The 13,464-nt window shown below is 53.1% G+C and overlaps 4 protein-coding genes across 4 annotated transcripts; 2 read left to right on the forward strand and 2 right to left on the reverse strand.

Moving 5' to 3' along the window:
• Positions 1–1,844: 1,844 nt before the first annotated feature.
• Positions 1,845–3,191, forward strand: gna-2 (Guanine nucleotide-binding protein alpha-2 subunit; the record flags this gene model as incomplete). The annotated part of the gene is made up of 5 exons (XM_037328545.1): positions 1,845–1,962; positions 2,030–2,247; positions 2,320–2,477; positions 2,535–2,793; positions 2,847–3,191. The coding sequence occupies 5 exons, from the start codon at positions 1,845–1,847 to the stop codon at positions 3,189–3,191; spliced, it is 1,098 nt and encodes a 365-aa protein (XP_037173250.1).
• Positions 3,192–4,063: 872 nt separating this feature from the next.
• On the reverse strand, positions 4,064–4,347 carry CGCA056_v013302 (uncharacterized protein; the record flags this gene model as incomplete). The annotated part of the gene is made up of 2 exons (XM_037328546.1): positions 4,064–4,185; positions 4,242–4,347. 2 exons carry the CDS (start codon positions 4,345–4,347, stop codon positions 4,064–4,066), a joined length of 228 nt encoding a protein of 75 aa, XP_037173370.1.
• A 759-nt stretch (positions 4,348–5,106) lies between these two features.
• Hydrolase lies at positions 5,107–6,096 on the forward strand (the record flags this gene model as incomplete). The annotated part of the gene is made up of 1 exon (XM_037328547.1): positions 5,107–6,096. The coding sequence occupies one exon, from the start codon at positions 5,107–5,109 to the stop codon at positions 6,094–6,096; it is 990 nt and encodes a 329-aa protein (XP_037173371.1).
• Positions 6,097–11,175: 5,079 nt separating this feature from the next.
• CGCA056_v013304 (uncharacterized protein) lies at positions 11,176–12,805 on the reverse strand (the record flags this gene model as incomplete). The annotated part of the gene is made up of 2 exons (XM_037328548.1): positions 11,176–12,469; positions 12,537–12,805. 2 exons carry the CDS (start codon positions 12,803–12,805, stop codon positions 11,176–11,178), a joined length of 1,563 nt encoding a protein of 520 aa, XP_037173372.1.
• Positions 12,806–13,464: the final 659 nt, after the last annotated feature.

Here is a 13,464-nt window from a genome sequence, read left to right on the forward strand (position 1 = left end):
GCAGGTCGACGACCCTGAGCACGTACCGCACCCAAGGTACCACCGGCTCCCCGGTCCAGAGGTTCCTCATGTTCCTGTTCGCCCGCCCGCACACAGCAGCGCAGTGTTCCATCGAAGCCTCTGAAGGTGCAGGTGGACCTGGGAGAAAGGCGAGGTGCCATCCGCCAGTGTCCACCTGTTGGGCCTTTCCAATGTCCACTGCGGTGGGCTTCCACTCAGCATCCCCAATGCCCATCCAGCGTCTCCGCCGTGGTCGCGTTCGATGGATTGAAATGTCCGTGTTTTGCAGCGGCGAAATTGTGCTTCTTGTGTTGTTTCTGCCGTTGATAACTTGGAACCCGGGATGGCCATGGAATCTATTGTGAAGTATGGAAACAAAGTACCTTGAACGCGACATGTCTGTACCCTGTACCCAGGAGCCAAGCTGAAGGGTACAGCCAGACCAGCAACAGCTACCTTCCATAACCTCCCCGACCTATGCTTGGGCACCTGGACGCAGAGCAGCAGCAGGTCCTTGTTTGCTTCCATTGCTCTCTGTGTCTCTCTCTCCCGACTCCCGTCTGCCCCAGTCTTCATGGGCTGGACTGGACGTGGACTGAGCTGCACTGATGAATGATGGATGGACCACCATGACCATGAACCGTGTACCATAATCCTTACTCTTTTTTTCTCCATGTATTTTTTTATTTTATTTCGCAGACACTTTATCCAATCTGGAGGCCCAGTACGTATCGCAAGGTATCCGCCGAGGTGCATTTTCCCTCGTGCCTACCTATCCTGTCCTGTCCTGTCCTGTCCTGTCCAGTGCTTGCTTCGTGCGTCCTCACATCTCTTCTCCCATCATCTCCCGGTCCTCTCTCTCACACTTCCTCCTCCTCTACCTCTACCTCTCTACCTCTCTCTCTCTCTCAAACTTCCCCGGTCTGCCAATTCGAGCTGGACATCCCGTCTCATCTCGTCCTTTCCGTCTGTCCTTCTTGCCAAACCAACCTTACCCACCTTACATTGCCTTGCCATTACCTGGCTCCAGTCCTCCTCGCCTCATCGCTACTTTGCCCGTCTTCCTTTCTCTCACTCGCCCACGCTAGCACTTTTAGTCTTTCCCCTGACACGCCATTGGCCTCGCCCCCGGGCAGCACACAGAACAGAAACAGAAGCAAGTCGAGCTGCTGGGCTCTTCTGCTGCAGGATTAACATTAGCCAACCCGCAGCCCACAGGGCGTCCACTACGAACGCCCCCAAGGTTTTTAGCGCATTTTACTAAACTGGCCGTGGCACTCCTAAAACCGACAAAAGCTTCTTCGCCCGCCCATTTCCTCAACCCCCGACGTTCCTTACTCTACGCCAGTCAAACCACCTTGGATTCAACCTCATCCAGGTGACTGACCGCTTCCGCAGCACCACCACACACCTACACACCTGACAACACACACACAGCCTCTTCTTGCAAGTCGAGTCGGCTTCAGTCCTTTGCTTCTCGAGTGCTCCCTGTCCCTGTCCCTGGCCTGCTCTGCTTTGCTTTCTCTTGGCTTTGCTTCTCCTCGTCTGATCTGCCTGACATCCAACGCCCTCGGACAACAAAAAAGACTACTCTTCTCCGACGCGAACAACCCCCCAACCGTCCTTCTTAGACTGCCCGCCTGCAGTCTTTTTTTCCTCCGTCGCTTTCGCCTTCGCCATCGAGAATCACCTCACAATCCCTGAGGCCCGCCACACCCGGTCTGCGAATTGATCGACCTTTTCTTCTGCACTAGAGGGCCGGCATTCTTTCTACCTCCCGTTTGCGCTAATTCTCTTTCTCTTATTTTCCAATCACCGCCAAAATTGAGTCGAATTGGTACAACATGTGTTTCGGGGGCCGATCGAAGGATGATGGCGGCGCTGCCCGCTCGCGCGACCTGGACCGCTTGATCCGCCAGGATGAAAAGAAAATGTCGAAAGAAGTGAAGCTTCTGTTGCTGGGTACGCTGTCGCAACAACAGCCAACATTGTCGTATCTGCAATCTACTAACCCCTTTGCGATTCCCAGGTGCCGGAGAATCTGGAAAGTCGACCGTGCTTAAGCAGATGAAATTGATATACGCCCAAGGTTTCAGCAAGAACGAGAAGCTCGAGTGGAAGCCTGTTGTTTTCAACAACATTGTACAATCCTTCCGCCTGATCCAAGACGCCATGGCCGAGATGCACATCGAGTTCAGCAACCCAGAAAACGAGGCAAGCATAACCCGAATACGCCAATTGCGCGCTGTCGCATCCGAAATGCGGCGCTGTCGCATGTGAAAGAAGAACGAGTAGACTAACACGCAATGTCTCTGACAGAAACACATGGCGCACATCCTGGTGGAACACGAGATCAACGCTTCAGATCCCCTACCGCGCGATTACCTGCAGCCCATCAAGGAGCTTTGGACTGACGGCGGCGTCAAGCAAGCCATCGCAAAGGGCAACGAGTTCGCCCTTCACGACAACTTGGCATAGTAGGTCACCTTTGCGGTATGCGACAACCTTGGAACCTGCTGCTGACCCCGTCGAAGCTTCTGTGACGATTTGGACCGTATCTGGAGCGATGCCTACGTACCGACGGACCAGGACTTGCTGCGCTCGAGGTTGAGGACTACGGGTATCACGGAAACGGTTTTCGACTTGGGCCAGCTGACCTACCGCATGTTCGATGTTGGTGGCCAGCGCTCAGAACGAAAGAAGTGGATCCACTGCTTCGAGAATGTCAACTGTCTGCTCTTCCTCGTCGCCATTTCTGGATATGACCAGTGCTTGGTCGAAGACAAGGACGGCGTAGGTGTGCCCCGATTTGGTCGTCAACTATCGTTGCTAACTTGCACTGCTAGAACCAAATGAACGAGGCGCTCATGTTGTGGGAGTCAATTGCCAACTCGCATTGGTTCACCAAGTCTGCCCTGATTCTGTTCCTCAACAAGATGGATCTCTTCAAGGAGAAGCTGCCCACCAACCCCATCACATCACACGGCTTCACCGACTACCACGGACCCGCCGACGATTGGAAGGCTGCCAGCAAGTACTTTTTGGACAAGTTCCGCGCCCTGAACCGAAACACCGAGAAGGAGATCTACGGCCATTTCACGAACGCGACCGACACAAATTTGCTCAAGATTACTATGGGCTCAGTGCAGGACATGATCATACAGCGCAACCTCAAGCAGCTGATACTATAAGGCCGGATCTGCGATAATATTGCGCCACTCGTTGGCTTCCGTCTTTATCACCATACCCAAATGGCATCTACCAAACATGCCGACCCTAATCGATACCCGCGGCCTCCAAGGTCCATAACCCGCCCCTTGCGGCGCCATCCATTCAGAACATTCGGCGTCGTCACCCGATCCACTGCGAGCGTTCAGCCCAGCCACAGCGTCGCAAGCTCTGAGCGAGTTTGATTCAGACTCGGAGAGCACCGAATTGGATGTATATTACTTCCGCTTCCTTTGTGTCTATTTTCTGGTTATCTATTGTCCATATGCAGGCGTTATTTACCGAACGGAGTCTTGCAAAACGCGGCAGGTAATCATGCAGCTTTGTTTTTGCATATTATTGCCAGTATGCGACAGCCTGACAGCGCGCAACCAAGGCCGGCAGAGAGCAGTGGGTAGGTCGTGGCCCCTGCTTCGAGGTTCAACGGCGGGTATGGCGTGGGGGAAAGACGGAGCAGGTTGCGAAGGGTGGTTCACATGAGACGAAACGAAAGCATGGGAGAGGCCGAGCTGATTCTGTTTTGCGTGCGATGGATTGATACCTAATGCCCTGTTTCAAGCTTTGTCCTCATGTTTGGAACAACAAGAAAAAGACGAGATGTGTGTGGACTGTAGTGCCAAGGGTGGGAATGGCACGACTGCGAGGCAGGCAGGCATCTAAAGTCGAAAGGAAAATTGGACAAAACATGTTAAAAAAGCATTTACACACCAGATGTCCGGACTACAACAGAGTCTCCTTCGCAGAGTGTGCCATGGCGTGTCTCATGCATTGTGGCTTTGCATTGACACCATCCCTTCTGGCTAACCTTCAGATCTTAAATTTTCCCGCGATCCGGTCAGATGGGACCAGCCGCGTCTTCAATTAGGTATCCGCGAAGGCGGAGCTGCGCCGGCGGTCGGTCCCCGACGTTGACGGAGGCATCTGTGCAAGGGAAGCTGTCATAGTTTCGGGTACCGTCTATCCTAGTATATAAGCTTACAAGACCCGTTTCATGGGGCATCCAACGGACGAACATGATGAGTTGCCGTGAGAGGCGGCTGTGGGGGACAGATAATTCCTCGGCACGGTGTGCCGAAGGTGGTCACTGGCCAGTTGCCCAGATGGGGATGTGCTGGACATGTTCGGCTCCCTGCCGTCAGGTGAATCGTCGCATGAAGGTGGCTGTGTGTCGTTGTGCGTTGTGGGGGACGATGAAGGTGTCACATCCCAACGGTCATGACCAGACGAGGATAAATATAGCGAGATGAGTTATGGAAATAAAAATCTGGTGGTGGCTGTCGCGTGACCCCCCATTGCAAACGCTTTGACAGTCCCATTCATCAAGCAATCCATTTCGAGAAGTATCTGGTGGTGAGCGGCATCATTGAAGTGATGATTTGTAAAGTGGCACAATGGGTAGGAAGGCGCGTGATGGCGATTGGAATCCGGGCTGAGCCATGCCGGCAACATGGAAATGGACAGGGGCAATAACAGTTCAATACCAACAACGTATGCAGCCATCATCATCTCTGTTGGTTCGGACTTGGACATGTAGTCTGCGCCCTATGTCGCATCCCGCCGCAGGAATGCTCTGGAGCGTCGGCCGGGACTGGAAAAGGCCGATTCATCGGAGCCGCCCCGATCACATCATTTGCCGACACTTCGGACAATTGTCCGACCAATCCGCACTGTAGTGGCGCTCGTCGGATTACAAGCCACCGACAGTGCTCGCACAGTCTTCCAACGGCCCGGCAGCAGGGATGAGCTCCGATGCCGTACCGCACCGAAGCTACCCCGCCGTTATCGCCCCGCAATGTCGTCGCCTCCAACCGCCCCCCACCATCACTCCGTCCCCTCCTAACGACAACCGGGCCATACACGCACTCTCTTTAAACAACAATGCGCCTCGCCCTCCGAACCCTCCACCACCTCGCATCGTCCGCCTTCAAGCCGTCCTCCCAGCGCCTCGTCCCGTTCCGCACCATGGCCACCTCCGCATCCCCGGTGCTCAAGCAGCCCGTCAAGCTCGCCTGCATCCAGCTCGCCTCCGGCGCCGACAAGACGGCCAACCTCGCCAACGCGCGGTCCAAGGTCCTCGAGGCCGCCAACGCCGGCGCCAAAATCGTCGTGCTGCCCGAGTGCTTCAACTCGCCCTACGGCTGCGACTACTTCCCCAAGTACGCCGAAACGCTGCTGCCCTCGCCGCCGACCAAGGAGCAGTCCCCGAGCTTCCACGCCCTCGCGGCCATCGCCTCCGAGAGCGGCGCCTACCTCATCGGCGGCTCGATCCCGGAGCTCGACACCAAAACGGGCAAGTTCTACAACACGAGCCTCATCTTCTCGCCCAAGGGCGAGCTGCTCGCGAGCCACCGCAAGGTGCACCTCTTCGACATCGACATCCCGGGCAAGATCACCTTCCGCGAGTCCGAGGTGCTCAGCCCCGGCGACAGCGTGACGGTCGTCGACCTGCCCGAGTACGGCAAGATCTCGGTCGCCATCTGCTACGACATCCGCTTCCCGGAGCTGGCCATGATCGCGGCGCGCAAGGGGTGCTTCGCGCTCGTGTACCCGGGCGCGTTCAACCTGACGACGGGCCCGATGCACTGGCGCCTGCTGGGCCAGGGGCGCGCGGTGGACAACCAGATTTATGTGGCCATGTGCAGCCCTGCGCGCGACATGGACGCGACGTACCACGCGTGGGGGCACAGTCTCATCATCGATCCGATGGCGAATGTGCTGACGGAGGCTGAGGAGGGGGAGACGACTGTTGCGTGGGAGCTGGACGGCACGAAGATCGAGGAGGCGAGGAGGAACATTCCTGTTAATACGCAGAGGAGGTTTGATGTCTATCCGGATGTAAGTTCGGCGAAAGTGGACGGCAAGCCATGAGGATAGATCTACTGAGAAGCGCGCATCGTGAGGGGAGCTTCATTTGTACACCATTGTAGCCTGATGCATGGGCAAGAATAGAGTAATAAAGAAGGCGACGGCCTCCCGGGTTTGCGTCTAGCTGATTGATTTGACAAGACTTTGAAAGAAATTAGTCAGTATGAGTGGTAAGGCATAAACGTCTGCGACCATCGATCAAGGTTATTGCCATGCCCACGTATCAAATCATGCATTGGTTGCCTTGATTATCTGACAACGAACCCATACGGTGGTCAGAATGGCCACTTCTGAGACATGGCCTTTTCCCTCACTTTGTACTCTCGTGGCAATAAGAAAGAAAACTATTCGTATCGTAGAGAATCAACACTTAAGATTCGAGATTGTTTCCAAACATTTCTATGATTGTCTTAGCTACCTATTCTCAACGACCTTGATGTTGAGTACGTCTTATTGGGAGACTCTTTCCTCTGACGATTGAGTGCCCCTTCACCCAACTTCTTGTTTAGCTGCGCTCTTGAGGTCTGCCTCACGATAATATGCCGTGAGATGTGCAAGCTGAGGTCGGATGGTGTGATGTGATTGGATGCTATTGCATATAGCTGTGGTAGCCATCATTGGCTGCAATCAATGAAGTCTGCCTGATTGACATGCCGGGCGCAAGCTGGGCTGGGTTTGTGGCTGTTCAACGACGCTATTATTAGGTACCATTGCATATTGCTCTAATTATCATCACCAACCATACTCATTCGTCCCATTAGCTTACAACACTTATATCTTGCTGCAAATCGCTTTGACAAAGAGATAAAACTTGAATGCAAATGTAATAGCGCCCATTCAATTTAGCGCGAGCCTGCACTTATTGGCGATCTCAGCTCCACGGCCTCGCCAATGGATATGCCAGGCAGAATGCTGCCCCGATATTGTCACTCTAAGTTACCATCTACCTCACATACACAACTTATTGAACTATTTCAGGCATCTGATCCATCATATGATCTGCGTTGTCGGATTCACGTTGTCAAACAAGCCCGGGCGAAAGCGACATACCATGCTATCTCTTACACTTGGGGATGTCCGGACTTCACATGCAATCTCGTCATTGTTGACGATATCTTGGACAATCAGGGCTCAACCCAGTGCCAGTACACTCCTGGCCGAGTTCCCATCACCCGAAGTCTTGACGGAGCCCTTCGACGCTTCAGGGACTACTCCAGCGCTGCCCAAACTCGGTGTCTCTGGGCAGACGCTGTCTGTATCGACCAGGACAACCCGAAAGAAAAAGCGCATCACATACCATTGATGACGTCAATCTATCTAGACGCCATCGGAGTACTCGTCTGGTTAGGGGGCAATGTGGGACGCCAAATATCTCTGTATGATTCCAACTTTTTAGATCACCCCTGGTTCCGCCGACGTTGGGTTATTCAAGAGGTCGTGCTCAATAAAACCATCATTGTAGTCTCCGAAAATGCGACGCGGAGCTTTTATGAGCTGTGCGAAGTGACCTACGACATATATCGGAACAGATCAGGCCGCGTTCCGACCATTCTCGCAATTCGCGCCGCCTCAGCCTGGCAAATACATTTGATGCGCTCTGCGCTTCACGATAAGTACAGTGCGGAAGGCCAGACAGTCGATTATAACATCTGCAAACTTATGCGATCTTTCGATCAATATGACTGTGCGGACCCGAGAGACAAGGTGTTTACACTCGCATCCCTGGCCAGGGATGTAGACACTCGAGAGGTGGACTTGGCTACTTTTCGACAGGCTTTCGACGGTACAGCCCATGTGGGCGCCCTGGTTCACCGATTCCGTCGACCACAGATTATGGTAATTTACGAGGAGGGAACCACCGTCGAAAATATCTATACTATGTTTGGTCGTAGTATCGGGGAAGCAGGAAACCTACCATGGGTGCTTGGAGAGGCGTCTGCTCGCCTTGACTCTCCCTGCGCCGTTCTTCAAATAAAACAGGATGTGGTGCCTTCCTGGATCCCCGACTGGAGAATTCACAGTCAGCGGCCCAGCTTCTGGACGTACGGGTACGATGTTCGATACTTCCTTCGTTCCCATCCGGTTATGACACTGGGGACGTGGACTGGCAATGACACGGATCAGCCTACGTTCAACATCACGCTGTCTCATAAACAATCTCAAAACACCACGCAGCGGGTTTTCCGCATACAATTGCCTCTGACCCGCATCACTCAAGATTCTGACCGTGCCAGGAAAGACGACTGCCGAAGCATTGCACCTCTCAAGGTTACATGGCGAAGCGAGACATTTCCTTCATCAGTCGAGTCCTGGCGCGAGGCTGCGACCTGCACCAAAAAGACATTCAACAGACTCTGGAAAATCGTCGAAGTACACGCGAAACACGTCGCATCGTCTTCAGCTATCAAATACTCCCCTGTGTCGCTTAGAAATGATTTTGCAGAGCGATTTGCCTACATTCTCATTGCCGGGGGTATGTTTATGGAAGGTGGTGAAATCGATCGAAGCTCAGCTATCCGCCTTTGCGAGTTTGCAGACACATTCTATGATTCTGGTACTTTCTGGGAGATACTTTCTCATGCAGTCGCTTGGAGGAAGAGGCGTCCATCTAGGTTCAAGGACATCGACTTACTCTACCACGGCAGCAACTCCTTCCATGAATTACACGCTGAGCAACAAACTTCAGACCTCGTGGCGCCCAAAGTAGCATTCCTGATCAAAATGTTTATACTGTCAGATATTGATTTTTCAACCCATGAAAACTGGAAACAACTTGTACGCACTATTGCATGGACTATGCAGGGTCGCTGTGTTTTTGCATGCGACGTGGAAAACAAGCCTCCCGACGCATCCCCCATGGATATCCTGGGGATTGGCTCAGACTTCCTTGACTTGAATGATAGGATCATGGCAATCCCATTTCATGTCACCGAATCAGAACTCAAACGCAAGCGTCCCCTTTCGTTATTGAATCTCTGGTCGAGGACATACCTTGTGCGTCCAATTTCAGGAGGCGTTGATGAGGAACTAGGCAACGATGCTTGTGCTCCAACTTTCCAATTGGTAGGAGATTGTTTCCTATCAACTGTCCGTTGGCTCTCACCGCAGCGGGGACTCATAACTCCTGAGTGGTTTACAATAGATAACGATAATGTGGGGGAAGCAGTATTGAAAGAGAAATATCGCAGTCATTTCTCCGAGGTTGTTAAGGACAGTGTGATCTACTTTAGTTAGGTGATAATTGCTATACATACAGCACCATATACCATCATCACCTGGGAATAATTCTACTGGGAGCCACGTTTCTTGCAGTGTTTATTATGGCCAGTGTAACATTGACTTTCTATCTGTACAGTCGACGAATAATAGGCAAGACATTCATCGTGGGCGATGACGGCCTACGAGGCTCCTGCCAATGCCCTTACATATCGAATTATTGAACAGATCCGCGTAAATCAGTTCATCCACACAAGCAATGTGAAGGCGGGCTTCTAGTTTCAGCTGGGGCTTACAGCAGTGATGTTAGCTATCGCGATCATTTTAAGAGATTTGTCAGGGCAAGCAAACTGGTCTGCCCCCACCAATCCCCAAACGACATCACTTCTACCCATTCCTAGCTGTGTCTTTGAAGCACTCATATCTTCAAACCATGCGGAACAGCACAACTCATCCTTTGAAGATTGTTCCATGGCCTCTCGGGATCGAAGTCAAGGCAATGCGCCCAAAGCCAAAATGGGTTGCAGAGAAGTCAGAACTTGGATTTCCGGGCATTTCAGACGTTTCCAGCCAACCTGAATTTGGGATTTGGAGTGAGAAGAGCCACCGAACCCAGTATCGTCTTATCCATATTCTCTATATATTACCAAGCCCCCGCAATTCTCCAATCGTCCGAACAACAATACTCTCCAGCATAATCATATTCTCCTGGCCTTGGAAATCGAGATAATCCTGATACTTGTCTGCGGGTGGATTCTCTCACCCGTCTAATTCAGACATCTTAGTCAACTTCTGTGAATCTTCGCACACGATTCGTCTGTCTACAGTTTCGTTGTGTATTCGAAGTATCCATGCAGCGTGGCCCTTGGTCGCTCCTGCCAGGAGGCCGCGGCGGGACTTCATCGTCGCAGATTGGGCTGCCGTTCTCCGAGCCCTGCAACTCTCCTTACTCAAAATTTGCCAACATTCAAGGAACTAAGTATATTGGGTCTGAACTCACTTCTCTTAAGGCGGCTCATAATCTCGCTGGATTGACGGCAACTCTACCCAATCTAAATATCCTGCGGTGAGCGAGACGAGCATCTGTTTCTTGCATACCATCCATGTTTGCTTTTGCGTGTTTGCGTGGAATGCTCTTTGAAGCGGGTCCTATATATTCTCCAAGCTTCCGTGGTCTCTCCTTTCAACGACAAAAGCAATGGTGAAGCTCTCTACCACATGAATTGGACATCTCCAAAAGAACCGACCCGTGAGAGCTGCAGGGATGTCTGGAAGCAAGCGGTCCTCAACTGATGAAGCATGGTCTCAACCTTCAAATCACTCTTTACATTGGGCTTTCTGTCATTATGTATGTATTGCACGTGTATAGACATACAGAGGCGCGGTTCACCTGCTCCGCAAATTGAAACCCGAAATACTTACGTATTAGAAAAGTATGCCAAGCCTTCTGGTAGACACTGAAACTTCCGACACCTTACGACTGTCTCTCGTCCCTAGTTCGTAGAATGCGGAAGCCACATGATATCCAACTTCGCATGCTCGACAATCTCCTATCTGCATATGCAAGGTCCTTTAAAGAAACGTGCGATCTCGTTGGTTATGCCAGATGCCTGCTCCCGAGAAGCTAAAAAGCCCTTGCATGAACACCATGCTGCCGAGTGGCGCGGGTGCTCCTCCGAATCCACCCACAATGAAAAAGTCCGACCCGAACCACAAATCGACTTTCTTTTCCGGGAAGACTACTTATAGGTACCCCTGGAGCTTGTCCCTGGTATTCTCATTGCCACCATCATCACCCTTTTAAACCTCGTCTCTCCTTTCCTGACGACCTCAGTAGTCTTACTCCCCAAGATCGTGCCATCGTCCTTATCTATAGGCCTCATTTTCAGCCATATCCCTCCGCACCAGGTCGCGCAAGTATTTTGACGAAGTGATACTAGCCTGTACATTCCTCGCCTCTTCCAGCCTATCAATCCTCCGCAGAACATCTTCCATCTCGATCTGGTACCGCAGGACATGACACGAAGCACTCTCCCTCCACGCATTATCCTGGGCCTCCAAGTACTCGGCGGCACGAATGGCCTCCTTTAGGCACTCCACCCCCGCCTCTGCATCTCCGAGCTTGACCGCCAGCTTGGATGCGATGTACTTAACCCAGGCATACCGCTCCAGCGATTTACTCTTCCACTGTTCCATAGGCCCCTCGTCCGCAGCATGTAGCCTGTCCAGGTGCCTGCCGCACAGCTCCCGGAAGCCGTCCCACTCAGCGTCCAGAAACGCCGTCGCCACGACCTGGTTGTGCTCCACGGTGATGACCTCGTCCGCCGCCGGCCCGAACTGCGTGATGGCGTCCGTAAGGACCCCGTTGTAGCACTCGATCGTGTGCCGGTGCGCGGGGCCTTGCTCGCCGCATCGCACGTCCACGCCGTCCCGCTGGTCGAGCTCGCTCTTCCGCCCGAGGACGTGCCCGTAGTAATTGAGGCAGTGTTCGTGCATCCGCCCGATGCCCCAGAAGAGCTCCTTCTCCGAGGCGCCCGCCATGATCTGCTGCATCAGCCTGGCCAGCCGCGTGATGGGCTCGCCCTCTCTCTTGTTGACGCAGAGCAGCCGGTAGAAGTGCACGAGGTAAGGGGACAGGATGTCGAAGCTGGGGATGAGGTAGGGCGCGTCCAGGACGACGGTGCGGAACATCTCGACGGGGTCGTGCGTGATCACGTCCTCCAGGATCAGGAAGGCGCGCCGCAGTACCGCCCCGCGCTGGCGGTTTAGAGTGGCAGGCAGCCGGTTGAAGAGCTCGAACATTTCCAGAAGGTGGATGGCCGGGGAGGGCAGAAAGTCGAACCGCAGATGGAGGTCCCACCCGGCATGGTTTCTGGAGCCGCCCTGGATCAGGTCATTGAGGTTGACGAATAGCTCTTGCGTCCGCCGGTCAGTCAGGTTCGCGTGCGCCATGGTCTTTACAAGGGCTAGAGGAGGGCGGCCGGTTCTCAAAAGGTGTTGTGCCGGGGTTCTGCTGCTGACGCCTCTTCGGGAGGGCCTCTTGCAAGTCTTCCCGGGAGGCATTTCTACGGGTTGGCCTTCATATTGGTCATTCCGGAGCCCCTGTGTGTTGTATTTCCTAAAATTCCATTTGAGAAACTGTCTCTTGAACATTCTCTCTCTGAGGATAGCCCAGGGTTATCAGCGAACTGGATCAGCCTTCAATTCGCATTGGGACTGGTGCTTACGTAGCAGAGAAGGAATGCTCTTCATACATGATTCGCCTGATCTCCTTCAACGGAAGATTCCTCTCGAGATACAGGTGCCGAATCCCTTCCTTCCTCTCCTCCCAATCTTCTTGCGACTGCGGATGCACAACATCATTCCTCGTCACAAGCACCAAAGGCCTCCCAGGATCAATTGCAGAGGCGGCACCCGCCGAATCAGCATCTGAATCCATCCCTGAGGAGCAAGTCTTGGTTTGCGGATCACACACGTGACGAGCCTGAGGCGCCATCGCGCATTAACGATGAATTCACATCGACCGATGTATCGAGAGTCGCGAGTTGCGCGCTTGGGGTTCTGGCGGGTCTCCTGGTGGGAAGTTAGGTTGGTAGCCGCCATGGGCCATGGCAGGGAAAATGCTACCCCGCTGAAGGCCCAACATGAATGTTCTCTTTCAGCCCTGTCAACGGCCGCGATGGATAGGGAATAGCCTGCCCGGGCTGTCCCTTTTAGTGTTCAATGCCAAGCCTGTCATTATTGAGTGCAGCAACCTTTTCGCGCTGCAACCTTCTTGCTGTGGTCTTCATTGGGCACAGTTCACACACATCAGTGTTGCCTGCCTCTGTGTTACCCCAGAAAACGTATGTCTAGACCACACTCTCCCTGCTAATGGTCTTCAGCCTTCTGGGTTATTGGCAACCGCCTCATAATGTACTTAATACATCAGATGTGGCGGTGTATTGAAGCGTGGATTGTTGCTAGCCCGCTTGAACACCACACGGCACTTGGTGAGGTAGCATTTGAAGAGGACCAACGGATGGTGGCTGGCAGCTTGTGCACTTCCTTCCAGTTCGAGCTTAGCAGGTAATTCTAGCGTGCGGCGAGTGTAATGAGGTGGCAGGCACCTTCTTACAGAAGATGAGAATGAGGTGGATTAACATCCGGGCCGCC

This window comes from Colletotrichum aenigma, assembly GCF_013390185.1.
Source record: "Colletotrichum aenigma strain Cg56 chromosome Unknown KSG_Cg56_contig09, whole genome shotgun sequence".
NCBI classification, from domain to species: domain Eukaryota; kingdom Fungi; phylum Ascomycota; class Sordariomycetes; order Glomerellales; family Glomerellaceae; genus Colletotrichum; species Colletotrichum aenigma.